Source organism: Mixophyes fleayi, chromosome 4 (genome assembly GCF_038048845.1).
Source record: "Mixophyes fleayi isolate aMixFle1 chromosome 4, aMixFle1.hap1, whole genome shotgun sequence".
NCBI lineage: Eukaryota > Metazoa > Chordata > Amphibia > Anura > Limnodynastidae > Mixophyes > Mixophyes fleayi.
The window spans coordinates 313476816-313497192 of record NC_134405.1 but is presented as its reverse complement, the minus strand read 5'-3'; the positions used below and the strand labels follow the sequence as shown (position 1 = coordinate 313497192).

Here is a 20377-nt window from a genome sequence, read left to right as displayed (position 1 = left end):
TGACGTCCGTGCACCGTACATTCATGTTAATTTAAAGTGGCAATGTTTGGCCCAGACATTGCCACTTTAAATTAACATGAATGTACGGCGCACTAACGTCAAAGTGAAGTGCCGGACAGTTGCCTCACTAGAATGGATTTTTGTGTAGGTGTCGGGGTTCTCGTCCCCGTTAACACATACCCAACCCGTCCGGGCACTGCTGGAGGTTTATGGACCACCAATAATCTCAGTGTTCATTGCCACAGCTAGGATTGAATGATTCAGCCAGTACATTAGCCTGACCGGATGAGGGTGAGAGAGGATCAGGGGCCTTTGATGCTGTACATCCCACCTACCCCAGTGCAGGTTAATGTGGGCCTGTCATCTACACACAATAGAAACCGCAATTCAGTATTCATCCTATGACTTAATTAGGAACTAGTGACATCACTGAGCAATGAATCGGTACATTGATAGGTTACATTATCATTGATAATGGTTCATCTGACAGAATGGCTGCCTCCACTGGGTCTTTGTGACAGCCAATGAAAAATTAATTTAAAACAAATTTTAATTTGAAGACAAAGCATGGATTTTCTTATGTCTTTGAAAACTTATTTTTAATAAGCTATTTCTCCTACAGTTTTGTTTTTGTTTTTTTGTGCTGTTGTGCACATAACTGCCAAGATTTTTGGTTTCTGGAAGGAGCGGGGCCACCCGGAAATGGGTGTATGAGATGGGTACGGTTTGGGCAGATCAGGGGTGTAGCCTCTAATGTCATGAATTTCCAAATATTGACAGGTATGTCTTATCACATGATAAGCGTTAATCAGAAGTCCATACGGGTTGCTGTCTATCTGTGTAGAGTTGTTGATAAATCATTGTGCAGTAAGTTGGCATGTAAACCATTCCATTGATTTGCAGGGGGCTGGCACGGAGGAAAAAGCCTTAATTGAAATCTTGGCCACAAGAGATAACCAGGAGGTCCAAGCTATTAATGAAGCTTATCAAGAAGGTGAGAATAGAAAACATAGGGCTTTGTCTGTCCAGCTTTTGAGGGTCATTTATCCACAGAATGATGAGTAGTGACGGAACTAGGCAATGCTCCCTGGGAAACATTCACTTGCAGTCAGTGTTAATCTTCTTCACCCTTATTCCTATTACTACCCAATCTCCTAGTGATGCTGCTTCTATTGTTTTCACACTGACGATCAAAACAACTTTCCTGTACATACCAGGACAAAGCAGGTCCAAGGGTAGGAAGTTCTGTGGGGAAAGCTATGGCCCTAGCACAGCCGTTTTATGAATGATTATCTTATCCTGGTATTAGAAGATACTTTCTTCTTTTTATGAGGATTATATTTGATGAGATTGATTTTTGAGGTTATATCACAGTAGGGAACTGTACAGTCATCTGTCAGTTGTAAGTGTGTATCTCTATTCTTCACATCAGCTTATCACAAGTCCCTGGAAGATGCTGTAAGCTCAGATACATCCGGACACTTCAAGAGGATTCTCGTCTCGCTGACATCGGTGGGTGAAACAGACACACTATAGATACAGACTAATTAATATATATATATATATATATATATATATATATATATATATATATATATATATATATATATATATATATATATATATATATATATATATTGTACTTCCCTATGGTAGCCTACATGTAGTCTCTGTATCACTACCACTTCTATACTTGTATAATTGAGAACTAATGAAGGACAAATACAAGGAAAAGAAGCAGCGGTCATAACGTCTCTAGTGTTATTTTTCATATCCATTCTGGCACAACAATGAAAGTAATATTCTGGTACACTTTTGATGTTTGTATAATTTGCTATATAATTTTTGGATGGTTGGCACAGGGTAACCCATAGCAACTAATCAGATTCCATCTATCATTTCGTAATCTGTTAGCAAAAATGACAGCTGTCGTTTGATTGGCCGCTATAGGCTACCTCACATTTATCCACTTTGTGCCTTGTTGGTAAATAAGCCCCAAAGAGTATTTAGAGCTATGACTTAACATCCATATTTGTCTCCCTTGTTAGGCTAACCGTGATGAGGGGGGTGAAGACTTTGAGAAAGCTAGTGAGGATGCGAAGGTAAGAATGGGGGTGTCTGTATTAACCCGTTAAACTCTTCATACTCACCCGGACAGAAGCAATGATGGGCAGTAATTTGCAGTATCCACATAAAGAAGTAAACTGTATATCGGGCATACATATACTGACAATACGTGTGCAATAACAACTCCGCAAAGAAAGTGATTTCAGCGTGGAGTTTATATAAGTGTCTGAAGCAGAAAGTGAAGGTAAAATGCACTCAAACTGGTGATAAATATACAGCACATTCTTTTATCTTTTTTTCATAGAATGTGGACTTATTTTACCATCATTTAAAAATATTTTCCATTTTAATATGGTTGAAACAAGCAAAGGGGCAGGAAGTTCACATGCTCTACACTAGATGGCAGCGTACTTCCTACCATAGGCTTATCTTATCTCAGAAGTAGGTAACCCAGGGTGTTCCAGCTGACTTTTCAGGCCAAACATACTTTCGGTTCTGCAACAAGTGGAGAGCCATAGGTTGCCTACATCTGTTTTTATCTAGTGAAATCAGGCTGCTGCATCACAATTGCTGTCGAGTTGTCTCCAATCCTAATCTGCACTCTAGGTGGCGATACCTGCTCATGCTTGGCTCTAGTCCTCAAGGAACGGATCTGCCGATTTTGTGCGATTTGTCCGCAAAATCACTCTGTGCATGCCCATAGCCGTACGATACGCAACAGAACACAGCCACGTCTAAGTCATCTTTAGCACAAGCGACACTTACTACAGCCTATGATTTCGGGAAGGGAACAGAGTGATGAATGGGCGTATGCACATAGGCAATGTACAGTAAGGGCGTTCCGTGCAGCCACGTCCAAGTCAGACTCAGGCGTACACAGAAGTACGCTGGTTGTCTGCCGTATCTCTTGCACCAGCTACAGGGCTAGTCTAAGTCCTGAGTCCTAGTTATGTCAGTCTCGTATCCATGCTATAACATGTGTCTGCAATCAGAAGCAACTGTAAAATTGTCTGTTATGTACAGTATACACTAAGTACACCCTGATAAATGTTTTTCAACAAAAAACTAAATTTATTATTTTTTTAAAAAATTCATGTATAATCATAAATGACCTATAATATTGACATATAACATGAATTGAATATATGGGTTCTTTTTCTCGACATTCTTTTGAGATGTTATATTTGACATAGGTATTGTTCTTCTCCTGCAGTGTCTGGTAGAGCAGAGTAAGCCTACACCCGTATCTTGAGATCAGTTCCTTGCTGACTTTGGAATATGCAGAGCGGAGTTACATGCAGTTGAAAACAAACGCACGGTGCACTCAGTGGCCTGATTCATTAAGAAAAGTAAAACAAAAAAAATGAGTAACTTTGAACCTTGGCAAAACCATGTTGCATTGGAGGGGGTGGTAACTTTAAAATGTGAGGACAGATTTATAATTGGGGTAGAGCATGTCCCAGAGCAACTTTTAATGTCCGTTTAAAAATAAAGCCATCGTCTATTTGCATCCTACATGAAAAACCAGCCAGTATATTTCTTATGTGCAAAATAATAAACTAATTTGCAACCCTTGCATTGTAACATGGTTTTTCCAAGGCTCAAAGTTACTCACTTTTTTGTATTACTTTTTTTTTAATGACTCAGGCCCGCTATGAATGCCTTTCACAGATATCACTATACAAGCCACGTAGAAAAGCCTATTAGAAATGACTGCACCCTAAATGTAATGGCAGATAGGTATTATTTACTATAGAACTATTAAATGTAGCATCTTCTAACAAGGATCCCGATGCAAAGTGAATGTAAATTGTTATTGAAAACAGCACTGCAGTCTCAATGTTCAACCCGATTGCTTTAAAGTGGACCAGTCACCCTTTCACTGCCATAGTACTGAAAAATAAGAGGTGTGGTTTTGTTTAGATGTTTCTGTTTGCCTGGAATTCACCTATAAAATGACAAAAGGTGTTTTCTAGCTATATGATCATTTGGTAATGACAGTCTGCTTTCTACAAGTGTCACTGAGCCCGATACACTGAGAGATTATCATCTCCATCACCCTGCAAAACTTTCCGTACTGCCGGGAAAGTCCAATCTTAACGAATTTGCTGCAGGTTTCTTCTCGAAAGCTGAATCAGTGGTTTTCTTCATGTGAAATATTTTGTAACCATTAGTAAGCAAAAATATATATTTATTTTTTTTCTTTTATAATATTTGGAAGTTACCTAACTATCCAGTCACTTCATGTGTGTTGTTCAAGGGCCACTTACAACATTCAGAACATGAGGGCCCCAGCACTCCTTTATCCATGTACGGCTGCCTGTATTTCATTGTAGCCCATTCCAGTGTGCGCGTCATTGGAATTGTGCCCCGGAAGTTTGTGGGTAAACCTGAGGATACTCGTGGTTAATATTGAAGGATGTATGTGGTTATATTTGAAAATGTCAAATTTGCGTTTAGTGACCCTTTAAATTAAAGGGGACTTCGGGACTTTCTTTATTTCATATTTGTGTATTGGAAGATCTCATCGTAATGTTATATTTGTCACCTAGAAATGTTCTTTTCCACAAAAGTACAACTAAAATTACTTCCATTAAAACTATAGGAACAAAACCCAATCGGGTGCCAGAGAAGTAATCATTTTGACAGGAAAAAGCTGTCCTCTCTCATTCTCCCTCAAGTCGGTGACATCCTGTAAATTCACCCTCTCCCTCCACTTTATCTCATTTCAATAATCTTGCCCTGCTAAGTGAAATCTCATTTTTGAATGTGGTGAAGTTGAACAGTCGTGTGCCTAATCTGTGCCGAACTGCTACAAACCCCAGCTGCTGGCATATAGGCCTCAAATCTATGCACTTTCCCATAATATTAGGTGCAAGTGTATGGAAGTAGGCGTGAGGTCACATTGCCTATGCCCCCCCTAATCCCTCCTTATTTCCCCTCTTTGCTTATTATGTTCTGTTTGCTCAGATTTCTGTTTTATAATTTTGTAGAACAGGCAAAAAACTGACAAGTGGAGTTGTGAGATATATGTCCATGTGTTCCACATTTTGCCGTTCGTGGATACCCTGCAGGGGATGAACTGCTTAGCTGTAGCTTTAGAAGCTATAGAATGGCGTGTAGCTGACAGGGCTGGAATTCTGTAGATGGAGCCTATAGGCACACTCCTTGGCATTCTAAACCTTGTCCGACTCTCTAACCACATCCATGTATCGGAAGCGATATCCCTAGGTAGAGGAAGCTTAGTTCCTTGGTGAGTCCACCAACGCTAACCACCATGTGACCTGCTTCTGCTCCTGGAATATAAAACCGTGAAGCATTACTGGTAGGTGCCCGGGAAGACGGTACAGTCTCATGAGTGTACATGTAGAATAAACAAGTATTACGGTTACATTAAGCTTTATGCTGACATACCTACTATACTCTGTGTGTAGAAGCATTCACAGCCCAGCGCCTGTCCTATCTCGCCTCGTCCAGGACAATGGTTCTAGCATGGACTGCTTCTTATGCAGGGATGGCCTATAGTTGGGTTTCGGCAGACTCCGAGATATTACAAATACACCTGCAAATTTAAACTATGTGAAATAGGCTTTAGTAACATTTTTAAAGGGAGTCCTACTCCAACCCACGCTAAGTAATGTGCCCCTACCAGAGCTAGTTTGGTTCCCATTATGACTTTGCTGTTACGTTAAATAACGTCTCGACTCGTTATTTCAAAACGTGAGAAGACATACATTGTATTTTGCTATAAACTCCAAGATACTTTTTCAGTTTTTATGATCGTTTCACTTTATATGACAGATAAAGTTTTGTATGTGCCAAGGCAACAGCAGACCACATAGATTACATTCTGCCCCATGGTGGAAGGGGAGATTTACAGGTGGCGGTATGGAAACTGATAAGTGGATGGTATTAAATCGTTGTACAATTAATGCAGTAGAAGAAGTGTGGCATACCGCCGTATACCAGCCCACGTCCACCACTGTTCTTACCAGATATAAACATATACCACGTTTATTGCTTTGATAGAAGATTGGTCTAACTTCTATTCATGGAGATAAGGACTCTCTTCCTTGCCATCAGTTTTTTTGAGCAGTGTTTGATAGAAGTATAACATGCATAAAAGTGAATTGCTCTCATAGCGACACATAGGAGTGAATGGAAACCGCTCCTCCCCTGTCACTATAGAGTGCAGTATGCAGCGTTGTGTTTGCTGAAGCGCTGTGGTGTTAACTGGGAGCAGCGTTTCTTCCTCTCTCCCACGGTCACTATGGAAGCAGCGCTTATGAACCCTGTCCGTCTCTAGCTGGTACAAGCACAGTTTGCAGTCACTGCCATCTGACACTATAACTAAAACCCAGGAATTAGTCTTCATCCATATCTGTTTGAACTCTCTGCAGTTGGCTTCTTTACAGCACATGGGCTTATTTTAATTCTTTATTTCTCTTTTCTTGCCACAGATTATTGCTTCAGTCCTGGTGAGTAATAATTTGTGTCCTTTAAATTTCATCTGGCTTCTGATTTATAAATAATGTTCTATCTGTGTGTGTGTGTGTGTGTGTGTGTGTATATGTGTGTGTATTTAAATGTCACACTTCGAGCTTGTGTGTCACTTACACACTTTAAATTGGTAAACTGTTTATTTTTCAATCCGTAACCACACCACTGAATGGAAATTACTATTCATAACAATGGTAACATAAGACTTGGAAGCAATATTTATATAAATCTAAGAATCATAATAGAGTTTCCAATGAAAAGTATGTAATTTGCACAGAGATTGTTTTATAAACAAGTCTTGTATGCCTTGGCCAAACACCTGGATTCCTATTGCGTCGGTGTCTCCTTATGTGTGTGTAAGAGCACTTGTATCCTGCATACAGATATTAGCTTTTTACCATTACATTACACATGAATCAATGGTATTTGACGGCAGAAAATAACCTAGAGAACAGTGATGTCGGCTTCCCATGTGGCAGTCACACCACGGTTTCCAATGTAATAAAATACAAATGCTGGTGTATTAAATGTTTGTATGGATACTTGTCTCTCTGCATGTACACTGTACCCTAGAATATGTTGCTCATCCACTCTGATGCTAAAGAATCACATTGCACTGAGCTCTCTTCGTTGTGGCTTTGTGTATACAGGAGGTCTCCGATTCGGGATCCGGTGATTCAAGTTCTTTGGAAACGCGTTTTATGACAATCCTGTGCACTCGTAGCTACCCACATCTCAGGAGAGGTGAGCTGGTTTTCAAATGTAAATTAGTTGGGTACATTTATGTGTTTTCCAATTTGCATTTATTTATTTGAATCTGTGATTTTTGTTATGTTATTTTATAGCAGAGGCATGTGAATACTTTCCATTTTAATAAGCCTTTTACTATAGTTTTATTTATAGCTGAAGAATTTTTAGTTTCTTTTAGCCCACCTCATGCGAACCTTAATGGTTGTTCCGTATTGGCTTACAGTATATGGCTCCTATCATCGTCATCATCATCACCATTTATATAGCGCCACTAATCCCGCAGCGCTGTACAGAGAACTCACTCACATCGGTCCTGCCCAATGGAGCTTACAGTCTAAATTCCCTAACACTCACAGACAAGAGAGACTAAGGTCAATTTGATAGCAACGTAGAAGTCATAGTTCCATATCTTACATTGATGAGACCTAAAAAGACTGAAACAGCTGTAAATTGGATGGAGATATATATATATATATATATATATATATATATATATATATATATATATATATATATATATATATATATATATATATATATATATATATATATATATATATATATATATATATATATATGAGCTATATCTCTATATCGAGATATGTGTGTGTGTTTTTCTGTACTTTTTGATCACTAGTTTTGGAAACCTTGTTGGCCAAAAGACAACACAGAGAACAGACTGTAAATATTTGATGTATTTTACTTACTGTTAATAAACAGTTACCTATTATTCTTTGACAACCTCCTTCTCCTCCCCATCCAAGTGTTCCAGGAGTTTATTAAGCAGACAAACCATGATGTTGAACACACCATTAAGAAAGAGATGTCAGGAGATGTCAAGGACGCCTTTGTGGCTATTGGTGAGTAGCGACCTTCCAACTGATGTTTTAAAAATATTTGTGAGCAGCTCCTCAAAGCCCAGGTCCTCTTTAAGCACCTTGATACTGTATTCTTTGAAATCACGGTTCAGAATTCATTTCTTGAATGGGTTAATGTGTCACCACTTGACCCTGTTACGTATATAGGCTAGTCCTATGTTTTTCCATCTGGACTAGGCTCCCAATGTTCTTTTGGTTGGTAGACCACCAAGGGCCTTACCAGCATATACCTTCCTCCTCTTTCAAAGCATATAGTCCTAACATAAGTCCCCTAATTGGGAAATATTTTTATTTCTTAAAACTATTCTTGACAGTTTGCGTAGTACAAAGGAGGTTTAGATGTGACACAGAATGTTGAGGATCCTGCTCATGGAATAATATCCAGGATACAGTCCTCCTGCGCTGTCCACCATTTCATAAGTAAATAGGAAACTGACAACTATTTAGTCTTCTTCAAGTAGCATATAGCCCAAGCCAAACTGCTGTCAAAAGTTCCATATATGTCTTAGCCTGGATTCAAAGTTCCATAGACATTTTAGGGAGGACCCATGTGAGGCTCTTCTGCATAAGAATATAGAGGAGCTCTCTGGTCCTGAGCTTAAGCTTCGTTTTTATTCTTTAATCCACCAAACAATAGCCAAGGCCTGTAAGACCCCATTCCTGGACGTTTATGTGGTGAAGCATAGACTTGATGGATATATGGGCTACCAGAAGCTAACAAGTGTGGAAGCTGTGGTGAGCTCAACCCAAACAACTGGATCCCAACCTTGTATCCCCGAGATCCAGTCCAGACCAGTCGCTCTTAGAGGATAGTCTTTCACGTTCTTGGGCAGAGTCCCCTATACCACTAGCCCCCCTACTTGTGCCTCTTAGTTTTCCCCTTCTAAACTCCCTACCCAAATGTAATTAGGGGACACAATTCACTACAGTTGATTCAGTTCTAGAATGTGTGCTGCCAACTGTAAAGTTTGGTGAAAGAATACTGGTCTGGGACTGTTCTTCATAATTTGTAGTTTAGCCTGGAACCCTTAGTTCCAGTGAAGAGAAATCTCTAGATGACATTCTCTAGATGACATTCTAGAGAATTGTGTGCTTCCAATTTTGTGGCAACCGTATGGAGAAAGCCCTTTCCTGCTTCAGCATTACAATGCCCCAGTACACAGAGAGGTCCATCAAAAATTGGTTTCCCAAATGTGGTGTGGAGGAACTTGACCGGCCTCCACAGAGCTCTGACCTCACCTTTGGAATGAATTGGAACACAGTCTGCCAGCCAGGCCTTATCGCCCATCATCAGTGCCCGACCCACAACTGCTCTTGTGGCTGAATGGTTGTGAATCCCCACATCCATATTCCAAAATCTAGTGGAAAGTCTTCACAGAAATGTGGAGGCCGTTATAGAAGTAAAGAGGCGACCAGTATCGCGTTGTGATGTTCGAGTGTCCACATAGATTTGGCCATGTAGTATATATGTGTGACAGCATATCTTTTGTTCCCCATGGGTACACTACCTATTTTTTTTAAGTTTTTGGTTTGAAGTAGTAAGTATAGTGCACACAAGTCTACATACCTCCCAGTATTCCAAAATAAATGAAAACAAAAAATGAGAACCCAGACGCACCCTTGCAGTCCTCCCGTCCATATCCCTTATCTGATTGACCACATGCCCATTTCGAAAAAGTATATAAAGAGAATGTGAACCATTTCTTCCTGTTCTAACACACATTTGATATTTTATAGACTTGATTGATGTTATGTAGGATTAAACAAGTTTCTGTAATAATATAGAGCATTGCAACAGTCATATGGATATATTCTCTGTGGTTGAGCGTTCTAAATCCCCGATAGCTAGTTATACAATGTTGTATCTGAAACAGCATTATGCATGTAAATATAGCCTTGGCTTAAGTGTTTAACAACCATTTTATATGGTCAGATCCTTTATCAGAGAGAATAAAATATTGAAGTACTACAATGTTTTGCTAATTGTTCTCCTTTCTTCCTCCTACTAGTACGCAGTGTGAAGAATAAACCGGCTTTCTTTGCAGAGCGCCTCTACAAAGCAATGAAGGTAGGCAACACTTATGTCAGTTGTGACAGCTAAGATACTTAGGGGTAGGTTTATTAAAGCTTCTAAAGGAAAAGTGGGGGTGTTGCCCACAGCAGATTCTAGCTATCGTTTATCTAATACATTCTAGAAAATGATGGCAAAAATCTGATTGGTTGCTATGGGCAACACTGCCACTTTTCCTCTAGAAGCTTTGATAAATCTACCCCTTAGGTTGAGATCTATCAAAACTCGAATCTCCTAATTTTTAGTCCTTTTACATGGCGACTTTTAATCTACTAAAGGCAAATTGCCACGTAAACTTCCACTTTTTCAGACCTCCACAAAAACCGCCGTACACCTCACAATCACAACATGAATTTATTTCTGCATTGTGAAGTGTAGAAAAAAGGGGTATCTATTAAAGGGCGATTTTTCAAAATCGCCATCATCATTTATTAATATAGCGCCACTAATTCCGCAGCGCTGTACAGAGAACTCGCTCACATCAGTCCCTGCCCCATTGGAGCTTACAGTCTAAATTCCCTAATATAGACACACACACACACAGACACAGACAGGGAGAGACTAGGGTCAATTTTGATAGCAACCAATTAACCTACCAGTATGTTTTTGGAGTGTGGGAGGAAACCGGAGCACCTGGAGGAAACCCACGTAAACACAGGGAGAACATACAAACTCCACACAGATAAGGCTATGGTCGGGAATCGAACTCATGACCCCAGGGCTGTGAGGCAGAAGTGCTAACCACTAGGCCACTGTGCTGCCCGTTGCCATGGAAATCTCCCAAAATAATCTCACCACTTTCAGACCCTGGGCCTGAAAATCAGCGACATGAGTGAACATTAACATTAATTTCAATGGGCAATGTGCTTTTGAATGACCCAGAAGGTAATGACCTATGCTGATCTTGAAGTTAGTGGTCTGAAACATGTCATACACATACATTGCCAATTGAATCAATTGAAAATTATTCTGTTAAATAATTAAAAAAATAAATTAAAAGAAAGATAAAAATACGATTGTGAAGCTACAAATTCCAGCATCCCCTGTCAGCCAGGGCACACTGAGACAGTTACACTATAGTACTTGCCCTCCTGTGCTGCAAACACCATTGTTTTCAGTGGGGCTGGAGGGCGGTACCTCCTCAGCCGATCATAAGCAGCCAGCATGTAACCACTGCTTGTGATTAGCTCAGCTTTTCCTAGTCATTCCTATGCACATTGCATTTCTGTAGGCTTTTAGTGCCCATTGAAAATCCATTGCCTCTTCAAATGATTGGGGAAAGCTGTGATTTTGCTCAGCGGGGTAAAATCACTCCAAATAGTCTGATTTTAAGGTAAAATTGATTTTTCTTGTTAACAGATTAAAGCGTTTTGGGGAATAAATTAAAGATTTGGGCGATTTTAACAAAATGACCTATTGATTCATCTCCTTAGTGTAAGACACTTGGTGAAGTCCTTCATGCGTTACAGTGCAAAAGTCAAACAAGACAAAGCTACGTGTGCAATCAGCATGCTACCCAACACATTAGGCCACTCCCCCAAGTCACTCAGACCACACCCTAAATCCGTCCTGGCGGTCCCATGGAAATCGGAAGTTTTGGAGGTTTTTCAACAAGAGTTTTGTTTTCTCTGTTTTGTGCAAATGTACATAGGAAATAGAAGATGCTAGCGGTTGCTCTTTTATGGATCTCTCCACCATCTTTCTGTAGCTGTACAGTACAACTGTAATAGTTATTGGGGAGCTTGTGATACTTTCCAGTTAGAGTATATTGAACCAGAGTTGCAACATAAAAGTAGGGATCATCCATCCCTATCGATGATCGCTACATAATGTTTATTCTGCTAAGCACCCCTAAAACAGAATACATCACAAGCGGGCGCTAGAGGTTTTTTTAAATACTTTTTACATGTACTTTTAATGCATGCAAACAGGTCGAACACTAGAAACCAGTGTTTTTATTGTTACCGTACCCATTGCCATTTTTACTGTTTTTATTTTGCATTTATCAGAACACGTCTTATAATATTTTTGCATTTGCTGCATATAAAGGTCCACACACTGCAATGTCAGGCCAGTTGGGTTGGAGTCTATGAAGCTGACCATAAGATGTGACCATGTGTGATCACAGACATACTTACTTGTACTTTATATGTGTCTCCAGGGCGCTGGGACCGATGAGCGGACACTGACCAGGATCCTGGTATCCAGGAGTGAAATCGATCTGTTCAACATCCGCCAAGAGTTTAAGGCTGCCTACGAAACGTCTCTGCACCACTGCATTGAGGTAATGGAGCAGACAGGAACAGATTGGTGATGTCTGTATATAATGGGCCCATTGCTGATATGTCTGTATGATGAATACTTTGCAGAACTACACATCACAACGGATTCCTAGAAAGAATAAGAGAAAGTGTTCAAGAATATAAAGAGTTCTTCTCCTTTTTTATTTCCTCAGTACCACCATCTTTCTGGAGTACTTTATTTTACTAATACACACTAGCTATACTTACCTTATAATTGCAGATATCCCAGACAAATTGTTGATGATGATTATTAATATTAATAATAACTTTTATAGGGCGCCATATGAGGTCTGCAGTGCCATACAGAGGGAAAATAAAAACACAACACGGCAACTCTCAACACAGCTACTGGGGTGCAGGGGTATATTTAGCGCAGGGGGAAACCTGTGCCCATTCTTGTGGGTGCTGCTAACAGGTTTAGATTTGCCACAAATTTCCATTTCTCCCTGGCCCTATAATGAGCTTATACTTGACTTAATTGAAATAACAAGCAGACTAAATCTCATCTAATTTAATATCTATATCAAATGTGCGCTTATTTTTAAGGGTGTTTTTATTTTCACTTCAATGTAAGCTAAATTGACCCTAATCGCTCCCTCTCTGTCTGTCTGTCTGTTTATGTCTGTGTGTGAGTGTGTGTCTATATTAGGGAATTTAGACTGTAAGCTCCAATGGGCAGGGACTGATGTGAATGAGTTCTCTGTACAGCGCTGCGGAATTAGTGGCGCTATATAAATAAATGATGATATCTAATTAAACATATATGGATACTCTTTAAGTCCTACATACTCAACTGGGGGGTACATTTGTCCCAAGGGGGGCTTCAGATAGATGCAAGGGGCACTGCAGTCTGTTAAATGTAGCTCAAAAGAACATTAAGTGTATTAGTAAATAATAAAACATATGCAAATCTAATCTAATATTTAAATGCATATATTTACTCAGTTTAGGGTGCACTTTCAGTATTTTCCATCCATTAGGGGTACTTGTCAAACATTTACTATGACGTGTTCAATAAGTCTGAGAACCTTGCTCTAAGTTGTTCTGCACAGAGAATCTTATTTGCATATTTATATCATCAAGAGTGGGAGCTGCCACACTGCTTCCTTAACCGAGTTATATGAAATATCATCCACGTGGGATTATATTATTACAAACTACAAGATGAAAAATGTGCTGATTCTGGGTTTTAGCAATCTAGATAAGTTTCACATTAAAAGCAAATGATTTGCTTTTAGGGGTTTCTGAACATTTGCTGTTTTTTAAGAAAATATTGACACAACTCCAATGTAACAGAGCCACAAGTGGTGGAATTATCATCGGTAAATTAGTTGCTCGATTACCAACCGATAAATTTTTAAAACAAAACATTTGGGCACCGGCTGCTATTATGTTCAATCAAAACGGCTTTCCAAAACATCATCATCATCATTTATTTATATAGCGCCACCAAATTCCGTAGCGCTTTACAATTGGGAACAAACATTTATAAGACAATACTGGGTAATGCAGACAGACAGAGAGGTAAGAGGGCCCTGCTCGCAAGCTTACAATCTATGGGACAGATTATTCATTATAATTTCAGGGCTGTATTTAGAATGTTTGCTGCCTTACACACACATGATTTCAGCCTTACCTCATGCCCTCCTCCCGACACCCAAATCCACACGTACACAGTGACAGCTAAGTACTCTTAATCCAAACTACTACTCATTTTCACTAAAATAACTATTTCTCTTACCTCCACCTGGGAGACCCTACTTACCATGGGGTTGTATGAGGGAACTTGGGAGTAGGCACTCAAATAGTTAGCTTTCCTGCTGACAGGCTATATACCCTCTGCAACCCGGTGTGAACTTCAGTGTATGTTTGAGTGCCAGAGGAGGAGGACCTGTGGCGTGCTGTGCTGCAGCCATTTCCTTTGTAAATATTACTTATTACCTTTTTAGAAGGTGTATGTGCTATAGGCAGCACATACACAGCTTATGTAGGTTTGTCAGCTTGATATACCGGAGAGCAGCCACGGACAAGAGGAGACTTCTGCAGGGATGTTTCTGGTAACGGCAAAGAGTAAGGAGACTGCTGTTACCCTGGGCCGTTCAGACACCCACTGCCTTCTGGCAGTAAGTGCCGTTTCTCTGTGTGCCAGGCGCCATTTTGGAATATACCAAGTCCCTGCTGCATTGGAGGGGGCACTTGGCTTGGACCAAAAAATGGAGCAACCGCTATTGGAAAACCTATAGATAAGAGGCAAGCGGGGTTATGCTAACAAAAGCCCGCATTTGGTCTGTATGCTCAGGCTGCCTGAGGGGGGAGGGAGCGATTGGCATCGATCTCCCTGTTTGTTGCAACAAGTTGGTATGTTCCAACCCAGGAAATACAAGGGAGGCATCTATCTACATTCAGGAGACTGGACAAAAGGCTGCAATTCAGAGACAGGCTCCTCTCCTCTCCAATCGTTTTAACTGGGTCTTGGCAAACAGGAGGGCTAAGTACCTTTTTCTATAATTTTTTTTTTTCATACTGTACACAGTATTGTTATAGGGGATATATGTATGCTGTTCTTTGGAGTAAACATTGTGCCACATAAATCACAATTTCTGTACCTTGGTTTGCTATAGTGGTATAGGCTGGAACCTAGGCGCATGTGTGTATATACATATTTATATGGTTGGGAGGTACTGTGTTGTAAGCCCCTTATGTTACGCCTACGGATCACTGTGACCTAAACTTGGTTCTGACCATGCATCAGAGGTCTCCCTTTGAACCAATGGGTTCAACGGAGCGAGGTTGGCCAGCTTCTAAGCAGGCCTACGTCCGTTCCGATCGGCCTGCGCCTAGTTGTATTGCCGCCCATTCCGCCGGTTCAGTGGGGCTTCTTGGGCTATGCATAATGGGGTCTCAGTGGATCAGCTCTGCTGGGCGGCCACCTGCTCCTCTGTCCATACCTTCACTAGGTTTTAACAATTTAATGTGTTTGCATCCCCAGACGCCAGTTACGGCCGCACTGTGTCTTGAACCGGACTGTCAGAGCGGTCCCTCCTTTAGGGGGCTGCTTTGGTATGTCCCCATGGTAAGCAGGGTCCCCCAGGTGGAGGTAAGAGAAAAGAGGATTTTATACTCACGGTAAATCCATTTCTCGGAGTCCATCTGGGGACACTGCGTTCCCTCCCTTCTACGCTTCTGTGGTTATTCTTTTGGTGTTGTGGTTTCCTTTCTTCGGGCTTTTTGTATTACACACTGAAGTTCACATGGGGTTTCAGAGGGGATATAGCCTGTCAGCAGGAAAGCGAACTATTTGAGTGCCTACTCCAAGTTCCCTCATACAACCCCATGGTAAGAAGTGTCCCACAGATGGACTCGGAGAAGTGGATTTAATATAAATCCTCTTTTTCCACTGGAGGAAATCTTGTTCCTATCCCAATTTCCTTCACTATAAATACATCCTTTCATCTTACAGCACTACCCTTTCAATTGACAAACCAATTATTCTTCAGATCTCTAATATCCACCCAGTCTTCTGACCGACGTTGCTGCTTTGCCACCTTCAACTCACTTCTCTGCCCACCTGCACCCCCCATTCCTCCCTCACTACCCATGATTTTGCCACCTACTTCAAAGACAAAATCAACACCATTCAGCAAAATATTTCCTCATGCCAAATTCCACACACTTTGCCCACTCTACCCACTTTCACCTACACTTCCCATTTCACCTTAATTCTCTCCAGTAACGGAAGACGAAGTCTCACCACTCATCATCTCGCCCTACTACCTGTCTCTACAACGCTATTTCCTCCCAACTTCTCCGCACCCTCTCCCCCTCTGCATTCCCACCTCTAACTCATCTCTTCAACCTGTCTCTCTCCATTGACACATTTCCATCTTACTTTAAACATGCACTAATATCACCAATTGTAAAGAATCATCTCTCAATTCAGCCTTTCTCTCCAACTGTTGCCCTATTTCTCTCCTCCCCTATGCCTCAAAACTACTTGAGCGCTTGGTGTACAAATGTCTGTCCACTTTCTCTCCTTTCACTCCATTCTCAGCTCTCTGCAATCAGAATTCCGTTCCCAACATTTAACTGAAACTGCTCTCACAAAAGTGAATAATGATATACTTATTGCAGAGTCTAAGGGTCATTTCTCCATACTCATTCTTCTTGACCGCCGTGCTGCTATTGACACCTTTGTTGGCCCCTTCTACACACCCTTCACTCTGTTGGCCTTGGTGACAATTTTTACCTGGTTCACTTCCTACCTATCCTACCCTGCTCCTTTTAGTTTCTATCTCTGACACATCCTCCCCTTCCACTAACTTTTGGGGTCCCACAAGGCTCTGTTCTTAGTCCTTAACTTTTTTTTTCTCTGTACAACTTTTCTCTTGGAGATCTAATTTGTTAATTCGGTACCACCTCTACACTGATGACACCCAAATCTACATCTCACCCCCGATCTCTCCCCTTCTGTACGATCTCGTGTAACCAATTCTCTTTCTGCTATCTCTACATGGATAGCTCAGCATGTCCAAAACAGAATTTATCATCATCCCTTCTGCCAGAGTCACCACCTGCCCTCAGATCTCCCTCACTGTCAATAACACCACAATTTCCTCAGCCTCCCAAGCCCACTGCCTAGGTGTCACACTTGACTCCGCCCTCTGCTTGATTCCTCACGTCCAGACTCTCTCCCAGTCCTGTCGACTCCACCTTAAAAACATTGTCATATTACGCCCTTTACTTACTCAACATGCTACCAAAACACCTATCCACTCCCTCAGCATCTGTCGTTTTACTACTGCAACCTTCTGCTATATGCCATTCTTGACACCCATGTATACCCATTTCAATCCATCCTAAATGCTGCTGCAAGACAAATCTTCCCCTCTCACCGCTCCACATCTGCTGCACCACTTTTCAAATGCCTACACTGGCTTCCTGTGTCCTCCAGAACCAGTTCAAATTACTCACCCTTACCTACACAAAGCCCTTAACAACACTACCCCTTCATAAATCTCATCAAAATACTCTCCTTCTCGATCTCTTAGATCTACCTCTGACCTGCACCTTGTCTCGTCTCTGGTAACCACCTCTCACTACTGCCTACAAGACTTCTCCCGTGCTGCTGCTCACTTATGGAATTCCCTACCATGCTCAATCAGACTTTCCCACTGCCTTCAAAACTTTAAACCCTTCTTTTTATTAGAACTTACCTTTATTCTCCATGATGCTATTCACACTAATGCACCCCTCACAACTGCCCCAATCTCCACTCTGAGCCACATTTGCTCCTCTTGTTTCAGCTGTGCCCTCTTCCACTTAGAATGTAAGCTCTCTGATGCAGTCACTTATAATACTGATCTAGTGCTAGCAGACCTGACAGCTAAAATGAAATAATGTAAAAGTCCTGGAACTCTTCCCATTCTTAGGGGAACGGGGTTATTAACTTCTGTACCCCCTGGAATGCTAACTTTGTACCAAAAGAATACAAAAATAAATAAACATGCACAATTTTAAAATGCCCTTTAATTGAATAAAAGACTCGTGAAAACCAGAGACAGAAGACACTGATATCTGTACTTATGCTATCTTTATATTTTGGTGAAATTCCCCACTTTGAGTGGTTTACTTCCTGATCTCTAGATTTATTGATTGGTGGGAAACCCCCGAGTTAGGCAACACCCCAATCTCCTGGGGAGTCTATTTATCATACAGGAACATTTTTCCAGACTTCCGTATACTGGAATTGTGCTTCTTTTGTACTGTTTTGTTTGGTCCAACTCAGTGGGGCGATATAATGAAAATTCCCTTAATTTGAAAACAGGATACAGTGAAGGACATTAGACACATGACACCTGGTACACATGTATTGGTGCAGAAGAGGTGTTGTAACCCATGGCAACCAAGCAGACATTTGCTTTAATTTTCTAAACTGTACTAGGCAAGTGACAGGTTGCAATGTATCGCATAAATATCCTTATTCTATGCTCGCTCTTAATGAGGAAAACATGGACATTACCTGATATTCCATCACAGTCCCATTTCTGTGGCCTGTTCAGTTCTTACCAGAGGCACAGGGTGGCGTGGACTAACAATCAGAAATTGATTGGGGGCGTCTAGTTGGATCAACGAGGGGCTTGGCTTGGTGGAATGGGTGTGGTTGTGACGTCTTGGGAAAGGGGGGGAGGGCAGTGATGACAAGTGAGTCCTTATTTTCTTTCATTGTGAAGTTATTGGGTATATTGAAGGCTGATTTGTTTTAAAGTAATATTGTAGTGTTGACAAATCTTATTAAATGTAAGAATGGAGGAAATAAAATTTCCTCTTTGGATAACAACTCATGCCCAAGAATGACTTGCAGAAATAAGAACAGATGAGATAGATATGCATTACTCAGAAATAGGCAGCCGATAGAGATCCTGGCATAGGGCAGCTGTGTTGTAAGGGCAACATCATGCTTACTTGGGCGATCAATATTTCTACATTTTTGTCTTGTATGTTAATAATTAATTTTTTACATATAATATTGATTTAAACAGTCTGAAATATTTAAAAATAACTATTTTATACGGGTGGGAGACGGGACAGTAAAGATCAATGACGGTGGCGGTATAGGCTGGCACAGGAAAATTGGGCATATTTCTATTGTTCGGTAAGAAGAAACAGAATAGCCAATGACTTACTATTTTATACTTTGCATTTTTCCTATTTAGTGGACAGTTGCTTGAATTAGGGACTCTTGTGAAATGCTTTGCTGGTATATAATCTCTGTTCCACTAATGAACCTTTGTGTCTCATCCTTTTCTGCAGAGCGAAACATCTGGGGACTATCGCAAAGCCCTGCTGGCCATCTGTGGGGGAGATGACTAAAGGACAGACCCTAAACATTACTGAACCGACCTGGGGCTGATGAGAGCCCACGCACCAGTTGTCTTTGTGGTAGATAGTATCATACGTCTGCACAGAACCTGTGAAAAGTGAACTTCAAGCAACAGAAAGTGCAGCACTGAAATACATAGAGGGGGATACGGGAGGGTGGTAGAGACGGGATCACTTAGGGAATTTTCATGGAAGGGCTTTATACCGCCTTTCTAAACCAGATACTGTTGTGTATGGGACACAAACTTAGGCCACTTATTTGTAGCAACACCAAAGCCAACTTTTAGATCTTTAACAAGAACCAGAGGATCTAATAAAGTTGAAATAAAGTGTCTTTATGGATATGTGCAGTTCATGTTCTCATACTGTGTGTAGTGCGTAGAAGAAGAAAAAAAATTATTGTATTGTGTGTGTGTGTGTGTGTGTGTGTGTGTGTGTGTGTCGTGCAACGACGAACCAAGCATGCCTTGCCAAAAAAGAGGCGAGTTGCAGTCATTTTGGGTGACTAAGTAACAATTTGTATAATGAGTGTCTAGGTACTACGCTTATCCACTAGATTTATATTTGATTTGCAGAGACTGATGGTGGTTTGCAGATTTCTAACAAGGGGGTTGTTGGCAAAAGGAATCTGGAAGACGTATTTGGCACCAGCTCTAGAGATTTTGGGGATCGTAGACTTGGACACATCTGCGACCCGAGCATAAGCAGGGAAAGTCACACGTGTGGGAAATAATGCATTTACTTGTGTATGTCCAGCCGGACGCATCTCGAACAAGTGTGTGTCCCTACACCCCACCATATTGTAGAGTATTGTAGAGATGGCGTAGTGATGAGGTTTGACAGCACTAGTAGTAAATACTAAAGTTGCTTTACCCTATTTGTGCGCTGTATAATAGTGTAATGAGAGAATAGTTGATTGCTATTCAGAA

The 20377-nt window shown here is 40.9% G+C and overlaps 1 protein-coding gene across 2 annotated transcripts in view; it reads left to right on the top strand.

Moving 5' to 3' along the window:
* The window catches only part of ANXA6 (annexin A6), a 75640-nt gene extending 55850 nt beyond the window's left edge, over positions 1–19790 (top strand). Inside the window, exons 18-26 of one of the 2 annotated variants that reach the window (XM_075210076.1) lie at positions 904–994; positions 1433–1512; positions 2049–2102; positions 6528–6545; positions 7218–7311; positions 8082–8177; positions 10205–10263; positions 12428–12550; positions 19380–19790. In XM_075210076.1, the coding sequence (XP_075066177.1) occupies positions 904–994; positions 1433–1512; positions 2049–2102; positions 6528–6545; positions 7218–7311; positions 8082–8177; positions 10205–10263; positions 12428–12550; positions 19380–19439 (675 nt within the window). In that variant the 3' untranslated portion in view covers positions 19440–19790. The remainder of the gene's footprint in view (positions 1–903; positions 995–1432; positions 1513–2048; positions 2103–6527; positions 6546–7217; positions 7312–8081; positions 8178–10204; positions 10264–12427; positions 12551–19379) is intronic. The other variant, XM_075210077.1, reaches the window with a different exon arrangement.
* The last annotated feature ends 587 nt before the right edge of the window (positions 19791–20377 follow it).